General features: G+C 43.9%; 1 protein-coding gene across 1 annotated transcript in view; it reads left to right on the top strand.

The window, feature by feature from the left end:
• Positions 1–957: 957 nt before the first annotated feature.
• Positions 958–15,525, top strand: part of CkIIbeta (casein kinase II subunit beta) — a 78,680-nt gene continuing 64,112 nt past the window's right edge. Inside the window, exons 1-2 of the mRNA XM_050195243.2 lie at positions 958–1,051; positions 1,399–1,487. Of these exons, the coding sequence (XP_050051200.1) occupies positions 1,416–1,487 (72 nt within the window). The 5' untranslated portion in view covers positions 958–1,051; positions 1,399–1,415. The remainder of the gene's footprint in view (positions 1,052–1,398; positions 1,488–15,525) is intronic.

A 15,525-nucleotide genomic window follows, 5' to 3' on the forward strand; every position in this document is an offset into this window, starting at 1 on the left:
GAAAGGAAGTAGAGAAAATGCCGCCGGAAGTGGAAAATAATTCCGCATGTATTGAATGACGCTTCTACAGTTATCAATCGAGCCGCCTGACGTAGCCACATCCCTGCTGTGCTAATAGGGGTGTTTTTCTAACCTTCCGCGATGGGCGCAGTACGTCTAGAGCCGCAGCGTCCTGCGTTCTACGGAGTCGTACGGGACTGGTGACCACGCATTATTACGCAACTTCCTAAATAACAACACGAGTCGGTTTTGGCACTTGGTAGAGCAGTATAGGGATCCAAAAGAACTGTGATTGTTCCGCAAATATACATTTCTCTATACTTCTTCCAGAGCTAATTCGAAAAACGCTACTAGAAATCTTTATTTTGCACTTTCGCTCGTTAACTTGTTCTTGGCAAGGTTCTTCCTGTGCATCTTTCATGCACGAGTCTATTTGATGTGGTTCTTTGTTTGCCAAGAAGAGGTGCATCTCACAGACGTACCTGTGAGACACACGTTATTTCAATTCTCTTGAGCGGGTTTACGCGTCTTTATGGCGAATGGTGCGCATTATTCACATTTGTACTAGTAAATGTACCCTACCCCTCATTCGCATAGAAAAGTTGCCTTCGGTTGCCCAGTGCCTAGGCAGAGTCATATTGGGCATATATTTAAGAAGCAAAACTCGCGCCCGCTCTTACTTGCGCCTGCGCACAAATGTTGGGCGATCCCTCAAAAGACCGTCTCGTTGGTCTCGTCGTAGCGCCACAGAACAGCACATCGCTGCATTTGTAAAAAAAATCAAATTTATTTAAGAACAATTTTGTATTTGTATAGTACTAAAATAAAATTTATGTTTAAAATTAAGATATTGAGCAATGAGAACGTATTTTTTTTTCTATTAACAACATATTAGCTGCGCCCTCTTTAAGGAAGTGTTGACATTAGGAAATTGGATTAATGTGCTGTCCTCGTCAGTCTGTAGTCCGCGGTGGTTAGCAGTCACGGCGGTCACTGCAGTGTTGTACCGCGTTTAGGCAATATATCTCTGCCAAGCTTTTCTCAGAAAAAGGTGAGCTACCGGCTGATATAAATTATAACAAAATTAGTCGGTTCACTTTAGCGGTTGATTCTAAATACGATACCGTACAATAGTTTTCCATGGTGTATTTTACTTAGACCTGAGCATACCATCTCGATTTTAAGAATGCTACAGATTGCATTTTAATATACTTGCTGCCACTGCTACTCAACGTTCATAATGATTCGTATTAGCACACGATAGTTGCATTTGGTTGACTGCATTGCTGCGGTTAACGAATGCGTGCTTACGATTTTTTGTGAAAGTTCGTAGGTCTGTCAGAATTGGAGGCGAATAAGCAGTTGGTTTTGACTTTGTTCCTTTGCGATTTGGTCTAGGTAAGCTGTCTGAGACAATGAGTTCTTCGGAGGAAGTATCATGGATATCGTGGTTCTGCGGACTACGAGGGAACGAGTTTTTTTGCGAGGTAAGCTTACGACCGGCTGTCTTATTGCTTCTGTCGGCAGGCCGCCTGTACGGTTCTTCAGGAGTTTTCGGACACTCTTACGACCGTTTTAACATTCCAACTTTTAAAATTGTTTAAAGATCGTGAACCTTCGATTTCCTGACATGTGAGACTGGCGAATCAGCAGCAGATTTATCGTAACAGGCTCGAACGAGTCTACCGTCGTTTTGTTAATCCAAATGGGCAGTATTCTCTTGGATTACAGAAAGGCTGTCAAGGTTTTAATGTATAAAACGTATACAGGGGGATCATATTTAAGTTCTGTGGAATTTTAGAAATTGCCTGTTGCAGATAACAGAATTCTAGTCCTTGAGCTGAATTAGAGGCGAACATTATTGCAAGAGAAATTGAAACATATTTTCAGATACTTAAAAAAAAATTTACTTTATTTTAGACATTGCAATTTACGAATTGTAGCCGGTGAGCTTGCAAGGCGTATTCTCATGGAATGAGTTTCCAGAATAAGCACCAGTTCATAGATATGCATCACCAAACTCGCCTTAAAAATCAAATCAATTTTATTCTCCAGTTTACATGCAGGATGGTCATTTTGGGTTAAAAGCCACAAACATAGCGTGATGTGACCCAAAAGACCAGGCAAGGCAGTAGTACAGCAAACAGTATGTGTGGATGTACAGTAATTTACGTATATCGCTGGAATTCCTCATGAACGGAATGGCTGCGGACGGAAAGACTGCAGCATTATTTCCATCACGGAGAGTTACTCGCATTTGAGGAAGTTCTAACAATGAATTGTATACAACACTACTGTAGCAATACTAGCTATACAAAACAATCTAACACCAGCTATACAATGTAGCATGAGGCTGAAAATTATAAAATTAACATTTGCTAAGAAAACGAAACAGGTTGTACAGTATATACTCGTAACGATACAGAAAGGAAGACTAATAATCACATTAGGTACATTACAAGTGAACAAAGTAAGAGCAAGAGTTCTTTCCTACTGAAATTCTTGATATATTTGTATTTGTTCAAAGTGAATGGTTGGTTTTGTATTAATTACTGATGCTTGTAGAGTTCTTAAGTATGGAATTGACCATATCTCAGGATTTCTTGTGTTTGCATTAATACGATGATGCTCTGAGGAGGGTAATTGTTTTATGTTTCTAGCAAATTCTGAAGACTATTGTGCCGTATGTAATAAATGAAAAGTGTATAGGTTATCAATTCGAATAACATTGTACTCGGGGAACGCTTCTGTGGTGCTTTAAAAATGTATATTTCCAACAAAGTGAATTATCTTCTGTGACATACAACTGTATGTACGTTAGTTTTGGTGGTTGTAGACCATACGAAAGCGCAATAATTTAGTGTGGGTTAATTTATCAATTGTAAATCCGCACTTTGGCTCTTATAGGAAGTACATTACGACATGTGATGCAACCCCTGTCATGGAAGAAAGCTTTTTACCGAGATAATTTGTGTATATTCCAAGACAGGTGCCAAGAATTTTATGACTGCCAACTATTTCTGTTTTCTGACCTTCAAATGTGATGGTATTATTTAACTGGAGTAACTTATTCATGGAGTGAAAAATGAGTATCTTAGTTTTAATCACATTAATTTTAATTTGATTTAGCTAAGACCAGGTAGATTATCTTTCTAGCAGTTGATTACATTCTACTGTGAAGCTGTGCACATCATTTCCAGATATCGTGACAGTGCTGTAATCAGCATATATAATGAATTGAGCTTTAGTATCAATTTTTACAATATCATTGATTTAGACATCATATAAAAGTGGTCTTAGTATGCTTCCTTGTGGTACGCCAAATCTGTTCATTAGGAAAGACTTGTGACCGTTCACATACACTCTCTAGAATATGTAATTTAGATAAGATTTAAACAGATAAACAGCTACCACATATTCCGTAAACACTCCAGTTTATCTAATAAGATGTTGTGGCTGAGGCAGTCAGATGCCTTACTGAAGTCTTTAAATAACACAAGTGTGTAGATATTACATTCTGTTTTTTTTATTATGTTTTCCTTTATTGACAGTAGGGCTGTTTTTGTTGATCTATGTTTCGTATATACTTGTGTGTTAGTTATAACACCAAGTTTATCAAAGAAATTGACGATATGACAGTAATTTTTTCGAGGCCCTTTGAAAACACGGGCAATGCCGAAATTGGCCTATAGTTGTTTGGGTCATTAGGACTATCACCCTTCAAGATTGCTGAAGCTCTAGCTTACTTCATTGCTTGGGTTAACATGCCCGATTGAAGCGTTAAATTGAACATGTGAGCAAGAGCAGGGCAAATAATAGTTATGCTGTGCTTAATGTGTCCTAATTGTAGGTTATTGATGTCTAAGGCTTTACTGTTTAAGGAATTAAATGTGGTACACACTCCATAATCATCAGTAGGCTGAAAGTAAATGCTATCGGTAAAAATACTAGCATTTGTTGTTCCCAAAGTTTCTGCACGGAGTGGGTAGGCAGAAGGAATGGCAGCTTTAGTGAAGTGTTGATTAAAGTGGATTTGCAAAGGCCTTACCCCTGAGTTCAGTACCATCATGAAGCACGCTGTTTGGAATGCTTGTTTTTGTCGGACAGCCAGGAATATCATCCATTATTTTCCATGTCTTGTTAGGGCATTGCTGTGCGGCAGTTAAGGAAAACTGCTCATAATAAGCCCGCTTTGTACGCCTAAGTTCCGAATTTAATTGGTTTAAAAAAATATGTTCTTTTAAATGCAATGTAGAATGTGACTGTACTCACTTAAACAAAATTACACCCTTTGGGTCGTATCTTGCCACACAACGATAATAGTCATCTGTGTTGTCCGCACTTCCTTTCTTTAACACTGCAAGCCCGGTACTTCCAAGTCACGAACAGCATGTGCGTTATGAGCATGAAAGAGCTTTCTCGGCAGGAAAGTAGCGAGCGCAGCGTTTTCAAGAAAGGAAACTCAAGCAAGGCAGATGACTATTATTGTGGTGTGGCAGAGATATACCCCGAAGGGTGTACATTTGTCTAAGAGTGTAAAAATGAATGATACATGGAATTTTAACGTCTGGTCATTTTCAAGTGTGCTTTCATTATCCACAGCTTTCTTGCTTTTTTCGGCGGTTTTGTTTGTTTCATGGGAAAATGATTTTTATATATTTTAAAAAGATGTTTAATGAGTTAATTGTAAGCCTCATTGACGTCTGCTATATCCAAGACAGAAGACCCATTATTTCGCCCTTAAAGGCGATCTGTCTGCTCTCCATAATATACTGAACAGTAAAAGTTTCCATATTATCATTTCTAATGCCTTTTTCATCTTTATACAGTGCATAAACAGTGATCGCTCAGGTCCAAAACAGTAGTACCAGCGGTGTAAATATTAGTTTCGACGTTTATTACTATAACGTCGAGGCATGACGGTGTGAAACATTTAATGTGAGTTGGTGTGGTAATGAAATTTTTGAAACCAGATGGCAACAATGTATCAAATTCCTTGGAGGCGATGCTGTCTTCCAGTATATTGATATTGAAATCTCCACTGCATGTCGAGTGAAAGTTATTCTTGCAGATGAAGAAACATTTGTAAAATTCTATAAAATGCCTGCAGTTTCCACCTAGTGGGTGATAGACAATAGCAAATACTTTATTATTATTTAGTATTGTTAGTAGTTCATAGTATTCTGTTGACACGCAGTACTCATGTACCAAAGCACACTTCATCTGTTTAGTAGCAAAAAGCACAACACCAAAGTATCAGGCACTGTTGTTCCACTTACTTTTTTAACAAAACATTACTTTCTGCATTGAAGCACAAAAGTAACTGGATCACCCATGTATTTTGTCCCAGGCCTTGGGAAATAATATTTTGAAACTAGTGTCCTCCTGGAAGTCTATTTCAAGTGAACACATCTTGCAAACTCACAGGCTACAGTTAATAAATTACAACATGTGCCGTAAAGTAAATAATTAAAAAGCTAATGAGTTGAATATATTTCAATTTATTGTGCTAGTAATGTCTGCCTTTTTGAATAATACAGCTCAAGGATAAGAATTACGCTGTCTACTATTGGTGATTTTAAAAATTCTGTATCACCTAGTATAATATATCCATGGCAGTCTGTTGTATAGCAGAATATTGAGAGTTGAATTCCTGGTCGTGGTGGCCAGATTTTGATGGGACGGAACACAGAAACACCAGTTGTATTTGCATTTAGGTGCATGTTTAAGATTGACAAAATTCACCTGGAACACTCCATTACATTGTGTCCAGTGTATTTGAGCGAAGAAACAGTGCTTTCGAATAGGACAAGAGGAGACGACAGACACTCGCACTGCCCTTACTCCACTCAAAAGCACTGTTTCCTTACCCATGTATGTACCAACTGGTCCAAATGAGCACAATGTTGAGCCTAGTGTATCTTTTGGATGTGAAACCTCGTCATAACTTAAATAACTCATTCTTGTTAGGTTCATATCGTGACTGAAGGGGGAAGCGAGTGACAGCGCTGAACAACGGGACGGGACTGAGACAGATAAAGCGTTGCCCCTCAGCACTTTATCTGTTGCAGTCATGTCCCGTTGTTCAGCGCTGTTACTCATTTTCTTCAGACATGTACCAACTAGCCCAAGTTAGCATGTTATTGTGTCTGAAGGGGGTTTTTGCTGAATGATTATTGATTTTTTTACCATCAACAGCAGTTCTAAGATAAGAAAAAAGGCTGATCATGTTCATTTCTTTTTTTGTCACGCTTTAGTTCAGGCAAGGCCATGATGTCCTGAAAGGGGAAAAAAAAATGAGTAGTTACACCTGCGATTGAACCAACAATCATTTGTTGACAAACTGAGCTTTCCTATCACTACGCCATGGCCACTTTCCTCCAGGTTGACTGGTAATACTTGCATCATCGCTAGTTTTCCCACATCATAAGGAACATTCACACCTGCAACTTGAGGTCGCGCGATCATTTAAGACTGACAGCCAGAAGGTGACTAAAGGCGACCCATGCTCACACTGGCAAGTGTGACCGGCCAGTAGCCATCTGCTCACAATTCCATCTCCACGTAAAATAATGAATTCCAATGGCGGAGTCGGAGCAGCCGACGGACTCTGCGAGCGAGCACTCGACTCTGGCGTAGAGCAACACCTCCAGATCCGCGAGTGGAACACAGCCTGCGCCGCCGGAATTGTATCACCGAGTTACCCAGGATACCTTGCGTGTTGTCATTTCCTTCCGCTGTTTGCACCCAGCACCGCCGCACCGGTCACTTGTCTCTTCAGCGCCGTTCACCTGTTGATTTTAAAAGTGCGGAATGGATATCTCACCAAGCGTGCAGCAGCTTTTGCTTCCTCACGAGTCGTGACCAGTGGCGCCTCCCAGCAGACAAACGTGGTAAAGGAAATACGTCACGCAGAGTTCCGGTCGACTCTGCCGATTTTGGCGGAGCATCGTTTTCTGCTCCGCGAAGTGACTCCTGCTCTGAATCCCCTCCGACTCTCTCATTGGAACAAACTTGCTCCGAAACGAGCAGAAAAACTTGCTCCGACACCGCCATTGGAATTCAACATAAGTATCAGTGTATACAGACATCCTGCTCCTACACATCTGATTGGTTCAGCAGTTTTGTGACTGCAGTTGTGCGACAGAAAAATGTAGCAGCGAGTGACTGGCACAAATTGGTCGCTTTTCTGACACCACGAACCCGAGCAGATAGGGGTCGGATCCTCCCACGTCTAGCCATGTACAGCTTAGCCATGTTCGAGGACAGGGAATCCTGGCCAGGTGTGTGAACCTTTATGGCCCCTTGGCGGAGGCAACATACCTCTTTGAGCTCCGCTTCACATAAACGGCACCCCCAGACTGACCCACCCGGGGGAAATTGGTAGTTTCCTTTTCCTCTCCTTCTCTCTGACCTTCGTCTTTCACTTTCTAACTCTTGTCTTCTGTTCACTTTAACTTCCAATTTTTCAGGCAGCAAGGGTTCACCTGGTGTAGTTTATCCAACATTGGGTCTCCTGTAGGTTATAGTGGCTACGTACAGCTGGTGTCTGCGTTTGTTTTGGGTCTTCTAGCGCCCCCTTGTTGGGCTCGGTGGTGGGTGGCTGGCATAGCTGCCGAAATGAAGTAGATATTTATAGATTTATTGTCCTTCCCTTGTCTGCCTGATTGCCATCTTACCAAAAGAGGGCACACTAAATAAATGTTGCAGTTTTTTGGCCCTTGCAAGGAAACGGTGCCATGATTTCACATTATTCATAGTGAGAACCCTGAAAAGACTGTAAAAATGATCTCATCTTTCACTGTTGCCAAATGTCTTAACCAATCTAGAAGGTGACGAAAAGGGCCAGTGGCGACCTCCTCCTTCAGGTTCGCGACCACCACTAGCATGGAAAACTCTCGAGTCTCATAGCATTCGTTGATGTGTGAATCACGGTGACCTAACACCGATCAATGAACACATCCAAAGGAGTAATTTCTGATGGATACCTTTCGAACTTGACCGACGAAGAGCTTCTAGAGGGCTGGAAAGAACAAAATATGACATAAGTACAACAAATAAAGGCTAAACGAGACAACATTGAAATTCCCATGAAGCATCTAATCCTTACATTTGGCTCCAGTACTCTTCCAGAGACCCTCGAAACTGGATATACTAAAATCGGAGTAAGACTGCATATTCCAAACCCGCGTAGAGGTTTCAAATGCCAAAGGTTCGGCCATGGCTCGCAAAGCTGATGAGGCCTACTGACATGCGCAAAATGTGCTGACCATGAACACACATCTGACAACAGTAGTGGCGCGCTCCACTGTCCAAATTGCAATGGTGACCATGCAGTGTATTCTCGATCCTGCCTTACGGGAAAAAAAGAAAGACATCATCACACTAAAAGTAAAAGAAAACATATCTTTCCAGGAAGCATGGAAGCGGGTTTCATTCCTTCATACCGCTGGGTATGCTGGTGCGGCATGCATGGGGGCAATGCCGCAGCAGACTCCAGCATCGGCCCGACCCACAAAGAGTGTGGCTGCAGCAGTGCCACCAGCCCCCCAGGCAACAGCAGTCAGTGCTGCTGGGCAGTCTCTGAAGGAGGGCCCATCGACCTCTGGAATGGTGCCCTCCAAGGCCCTGCTTTTCAAGGCAAGGCCTACCCCAAAAACACCCCGCTCGAGTGAGTCCAGTGGCTCCCAGGAGTCGATGGACACAACTCCAAGCTAGATGGTGCAGCCAGCGCCTTGGGAGCGGTGCGATTCTTGCGACCGCTTCAAGAAAGACAAACCCCCAATTACAGGCCCTGAAAAGGCTCCGTAAGAGAACACAGCATTAAAACACTAACAATACGGATACAAAAGTATAACACTGGAACATGAGAGGTCTATCCACAACCTCAATGACATTAGAGAACTTCTACACAAATACAAAGGTGCTGTGTGTTTGAGACACCTTAAATCTATGGACACAAACTTTCTCCGGCAATACGTCATTTTCCAGAGAGACCGACAAGATGCTTTCGTGTTGTCCGGTGGTGTAGCTATAATAGTCAACAGAGGCGCTGCCTGTCGGCAACTACAACTCCGAACCCCCCTTGAGGCAGTTGCTATCGAAGCAGTGCTATTCAATAAGCTAGTCACCATCGCATCTATATACATCCCCCTTGAGTTATCAACTCTCTAGAGCAACATTTTAAAGCTTTATTGATGAGCTTCATCAACCATATATAGTTGTCGGAGATCTAAAGGTACATTGTACTCTGTGGGGCGACTCTCACTGTGATGCGAGAGGAGACGCTAATAGAAAACTTCCTCTTCACCTCAAGTGCCTGCTTGCTTAACAAGAAAGAACCAACATTCTACAGCCCTACATATGAAACCTTTTCTTCCATAGACTTAAGCATAGCGTCCAGTTCAATTGTGCCGTATCTGGAGTAGGATGTGATTAATAATCCTCATGGAAATGACCATTTCCCCATCGTTTTAAACCTTACAAAACAGGCTGAGTGTTCTGCGCAGATTCCTCGATGGAAAGTCGATTCAGCTGACTGGAATAGGTTTTTTCGAACTGACACATTTGCCCTGGGATCATGTCCGTGCACTTAGTACACTCTTAAACAAATGTACACCCTTTGGGGTGTATATTTGCCACACAACAGTAATCGTCATCTGTTTTACTTGTGTTTCCTTTCTTCAAAGCGCTGAGCTCGCTACTTACACGTCACGAATGCTCTGTCATGCTGATAATGTGCATGCCATTCACGACTTCGAAGTACCGGGCTCGCAGCGTTAAAGGAAATGCAGACAAGACAGATGACATTTATTGTTATGTGGCAAGATACAACTTAAAGGGTTTAAACTTTTCTTAGAATGTAATCGTCATCTGCCTTGCTTGCGTTTCCTTTCTGAACAATGAACAATATAATAGCCCCCGATGTCAGAGAAGGTAGATTCACAACAGATCAGCTTGTCCGCATCAAGGCTATCCGTGATGCCTTTGTGCATAAACAGTTTTCCTTATCAGTATTTTTTATATATGGAGAAGGCAAAAGACACAACTTGGCGTCTTGTAATTCGCAGTGATCTGGCTGGAATGGGAGTTCATGGCAATTTACTGAATGTGATTGAGTTACCTGTCGTACCACACATTCCGTATACAGTTGGCAACATCCTCTCTCGTCCATTTACACCGGAGGCTGGTGTACCACAAGGTGGTGTGCTGAGCTGTACTCTATTTGTGCTAAAAATGAACTGGCTCCATACTGTTATATCACATACAATGTTTTATTCTGTATATGTGGATGACATCTAAATAGATATTTATATGCCATTGGGATGTGCTCAGCTATCATGAGCACATCCCTCTTCACCCAGCATTCTTTCTGAGCCATGAGCCTCGTTTTGATTTTAGAACAGTCTTGAAGTTTCTAGCAGAAGTAAACACCATACAAATTATCTGGTCAAGTTATCTGTAGTGCAGGCTCGCCTTGCAGGCTGCAGCTGCAGTGCAAAAGTTTTCACAGCACATGCCTCTCAGCCCTTGACTGCAAGGACCCTCTTGAAGCACTTGTGCTATTGCATACGCTTTATTATATCGTCTCTTCATAACGGAACTTTTATGCTGATAGCTAACACCGTCAGTCATTGTCATTATTTTAATACTCGTATATTTTGTGCAATTTACAGCAACTTGTTTTTAGGCCTTTATACAGCCATGTTACATCTACCATTTGCAACTCATTTAATCATTTCATACATAATACATAGACAATTTATTACCATATGTCATGGCACTCTTTGGCCATAGCTATAGCTGACCCTTGCGCCATTAAACACCACACATCACCATCAAAATGGTTGCTTTTGAAGAAAAGTGACCATTTGCGACAGGTTGCTTTGCGACTATTGTGGTTGTGCAACCGTTGTCAGTCGCTGGTGTGAATGAGTCTTTACACTGTCTAGAATGAACAAAATTAATAGCACGAGGAGTCTGGAGCAGTCATTTATAGAAGGGTTCGGCCATCAGTGGATTCCCAATGCGATTGTGACCCCTCCCAGACAACGCACAATTCTGATTTCATATTCAGGGAAATGAATGAATGAATAAAACCTTTATTTTAAGGAAGGGGACGGCTCTAGACCGCTGATGGGGATTAGGAGGGAAGGGAATATGGGTTCCCAGACTGTTGGCTGAAGCACATCTTCATCTCAGTCTTGGATCTTCCGCCTTATGCAGGCTCAGGTGCATGCTCAGTTCCACCGCTCTCACATGGGCTGATTGACCCCTTCTACACTACTCGAAACAGGCCACTTTGTCTGCCATATGTCGCAATGGCTTTCTGTGTTTCATTGTTAGTTTGTATTGCAATTCCTAGTGTTCTAATGTCTTCGTGTAGTAAATGCTGAATGTTGGATCTCCCTTGTGAAAAAGCTGCACAGCTCCAAATGAGGTGTTGCAAGTCTGCTCTGCATGACTCATGGCAATGTGTGCATCGGGTATAAGTCTTCGCAATCGTAGCTTATCTGGGTTGGTGCCATTTCTCAAGTATGTGTGGTGTGTATGCAGCGTTGGCCATAACCTTATTAAAAAAAACCTCTTCCGTGCGAGTAAGCCCGCCCTTGTCGTCAAACACATGTACTGGTGTAGCTTCTAATAATCTCAGTTTACTGTCTGCTTTTCTTTTAGTACGAATGTAATGCATCAGTGCTCTGCTAGGAGAGCCTTCGGACGATATCTTAGGGTTTGGATTATGGTCCGCGGGGTTTTGCCAGGAAATGGAGTGTGGGGAGCTGTACGCATAATCAAGCCCACCCGCTTGCGCGGCAGCTGTGTGAGCTGCTGCGTTTCCCCCATCCGTGCCGGTGTCCATAGGATTTCAACATTTGTCCCATTGTCCTGTATTCTCTATAGCTTTTTTCTGGTGTCGTTGGCCACCGCATCATCTGTCGTAGGCCCCGTTAATTCGGCCACTGCTTCGTACGAATCAGTAAGGATCCGATAATTATTTCGCACACTCTGCTCTACAATGTCTCCCATGTCAATGGGAATGGTGTTGACCGCTCCCCATATAGCTAAGAGCTCAGTGTGCAAGGTTGCACCCCCAGGAAGCTGACATGTGTGATAGCCATTGTGTTGGGGTGCAGATGTGCTAACCCAGGCCATGCTTGCTATGTCGTTTGTGATTGCAGCGTCCGTGTAGATGTCAATGGTGTGCTGCGGCGTTCTTAATTCCAACCTCTTTTCAAATATTTTTCTAGCTTCCGCGTTTCGTCTGGCGGTAGGGCGTTGTTGCCTCCGTATGCCCAGTGGTGCTTCCTATGGTGGTGTTATGGTCGCTTCCGCGGGATCTGGCTTCGCATGGACTTGTTTATCCCGTGCCATGATCTGTTTTCCTTGGGTTGTGTTTTCCAGCCGGGATCGCATTCGAATTCGTGCTTCACTGATTATGTCCCGTATAGGTGGAATCGCTACGAGCTTGAGCAGGTCCTCGTTCCTTGTGTGCTTCGGTAGCCCAGTGATCGTACGGAGGGTGGCCCTGTGTAACTCTTCGATGTAGCCAAGGTCTCGTTCAGAGAATTCGTACACGGGTGCCCCGTAAAGAATCCTTCCAACCACGACTGCTTTTGCAAGCGTTTGGCACGCTTTCTGACGCGCTCCGGCATACTTGCTCGATATTCGTCTAACCATGTGCAACAGCGGTCTCCATTTTTGCTTTAGTGTGCGAATCCATAGCTGGGGGCTGTTGCAGCTAGCAATCTGTGCTCCAAGAATCCTAATTTGTCCATTGGCCGACGTAATATCGCTTTGGCCAATGTGTAAAGTGATCTGCTTGTTTACATTGGTTGCTTTCTTTCCGTCTACGCTGATCAATTCTGTCTTCTCTGGTGAGAGTTGCAGTCCGAGGTTATCTAAAGTGTTGCTAAGGCTCAGGATCGCTGCTTGTAGTTCAGTTTGCATGCTCTGTATGTCGGAATAATCCACCACTTCCGTCCATATTGTTATATCGTCGGCGTAAATAGTAAAACGGGCTGAAGTGTCTCGCTCAAGACTTTCTGCCACATGTGTCATGGCCAGATTGAATAGCATAGGTCCGAGGATGGAGCCCTGGGGCACTCCCCTATCCAAGTAATAGGTCTTCGGACTCCATCCCGGTGCCTTGCCATGGAGCTGGATTGGTCTGCTTTGGAGGAAGCTACGTATCCAATTGTATGTTCTTTGGCTAGGGTACCTGGTTGCCAATTCCTGTAAGATGGCCTCTTGTTTCACGTTATCGAATGCTTTACGCATATCGACTGCAAGAATATAGTCAGGCATCTGTTTGCGAGACTTACGGTTGATCACTCTGCGGAGCAACCACAGGCAGTCATGTGTGCCCTTGTTCGGCCGAAAACCTGCCTGCACAGGATGCAAACCCGGTTGTACATATTCAAGGTAGTGCTGCATTCTTGTGTGTAGCATTCTTTCTATCAATTTGCAGACAGTTGACGTCAGAGCTATGGGGTGTAGGTTAGCTGGTTTCGTGTGGTCTTTGCCCGGCTTCGGTATAGGGTAGATGAGAGATAGCTTTAGTGAATCTGGCACTAGTCCGGGTTCCCAGGATTCATTGATAATTGTTAAGAGCTGTTCTTGAGCTTCATTGCTGAGGCTTCGAAGTTCTTGCCAAGTCACTCCATCGTGCCCAGGAGCTGACTTCGTTTTGCCTTGTACAAGGGCTGCTACAAGTTCACCCAGCGTAAAGGGCGTGTCTAGCTCCTCTTTCACGTTGTCTATCGTTGCAGAAGGCAGCGGTTCAGGAGGCGCCTCGGCAGCATGTGGGAAGAAAGTGTGGATGACGCGGTCCTCCAGCACGGCAGGCTCTTCTCGCAAAAAGAGCTCCGCGAGAGGAGGTGCGCATTTCATGCTGTCAAGCAGGCTCCTTAAAATCTGCCATAGCCTTTTTAGGCCGGTTTCCCTGCCAAGCTTGGCGCACGTATTGTGCCACATGTCTGCTTCGAGTTGTTGTTGGTATTCCTTGATGAGTCGGTATTGATGTTTAAGGCGCACTAGATCTTTGTGACGCTTTCCTTTATACCGATATTGCTGTGTGAGGCGGTTGACCCTCCGCCATAGATTTGCAAGGTGCATATCCATGTGAGTTGCAATGTCATCGCATGGGATAGTTTCTCTGGCCTTGGGCCGTGCCTCCGCTATCATTGTGCTGAATTGTTCAAAGTCCGCAAAAGAGTCCCCGGTAGCCATTCTAAATTTTTTCCAGTCAAAAAACACTGTTTCTCTCCTCTCTCGGATCTTTTTGCGATTGAGCATGATAATTATTGGTAAATGGTCGCTTCCCCATGTCATCGATTCTACGTTCCATTGCCTTATGCGCCCTGGAGTGGCTAGTGTCAGATCGGGCGTTGTGTCCTGTTGTCGCGCGTGTAGCCCTATGCGAGTTGGTGTTTCTGGTGTGTTGCATATGTCCAGAGTTGACATTTCTATTGCATCGTGCAGTATGCATCCTCTCGGGTCAGCTTTGGCGTAGCCCCATGTTTGGTGCTTGGCATTAAAATCTCCTCCCACTAGAATGGGAAGGCCTCCGGCTTGTTCCTGCACCTTACTGAGCCATTGGTAGGAGTCAATCCAGTGCTTGCCCGTTAGGGGTCTGTAGTACGTGGAGACTGCAACCATTGGCCGGTGGGCGCGTGGACATAGCTTTACTGCCACAATTTCTCTAAAATGATTACACAAATCTGGCATTTGCAGTTGGGTTGCGGTGCAGTCATGTCTTACTAAAAGAGCAGCTTGGCCTTGCGCTTGTTGGTTTCCTTTGCCCTGGTGTAGTATCGTAGCCTGCTGAAAGGTTTGGTAACCTCGAATAGTGCATTGTCTCCTGTAGAAGCACGGCAAGGGGGTTTGAATTTTTTAATTTGCTGTCTTAGTGTGGATCCATTCTGCGTAAAACTTCGACAGTTCCATTGGATGCATATAGGCCATGCCGTCATCTTTTATCTGCTGGCTTACGCCTTTTAGGTTCGTCATGTTGCTTCTGAATGTTTCTCTGAATTTCTGTGAATATCGCCTGCATCTGAGTTTGTATTGCATTCGTTACTGTCTGAAATTCCTCTCGTAGGTTCTTGTCGAGGCGCTGGGTCTCAGTGTGTCTTTCCTGCCTTAGGATGCTCAGCATCTGCGCATAAGCCGAGTCTTGGGCTGTTAGTGGTTTTGGCACTGATGGTGCCTGGTTCTGCTGGGTCTGTGCAGGTCCTGCGTGTTGCAGCTTTCTAGAGTTTGCCGTGGTTTTCTGACTAATTGATCGCCTGACCCGACTGTTAGAACGCGTGTGTTTTTCTCGGTCTCCCGGCGTCTCTGATTCATGTTGCCGTGGTGTTGGCGGTGGTTGCGTATCTCGTTGCTCTGGTGGTAGTCGTGCGAGTATTTGCTGCAGCATTGCTCTCAACTGCTGATTTTCTTTTCTTAGTTCTTTTATTTGTTGCTCATAATGAGCGGATAGCGTGGGTTGTGTGGATGTTCCCGCCAGTACTTTTTCAGACCAGG

Source organism: Dermacentor andersoni, chromosome 1 (genome assembly GCF_023375885.2).
Source record: "Dermacentor andersoni chromosome 1, qqDerAnde1_hic_scaffold, whole genome shotgun sequence".
Classification (NCBI taxonomy): domain Eukaryota; kingdom Metazoa; phylum Arthropoda; class Arachnida; order Ixodida; family Ixodidae; genus Dermacentor; species Dermacentor andersoni.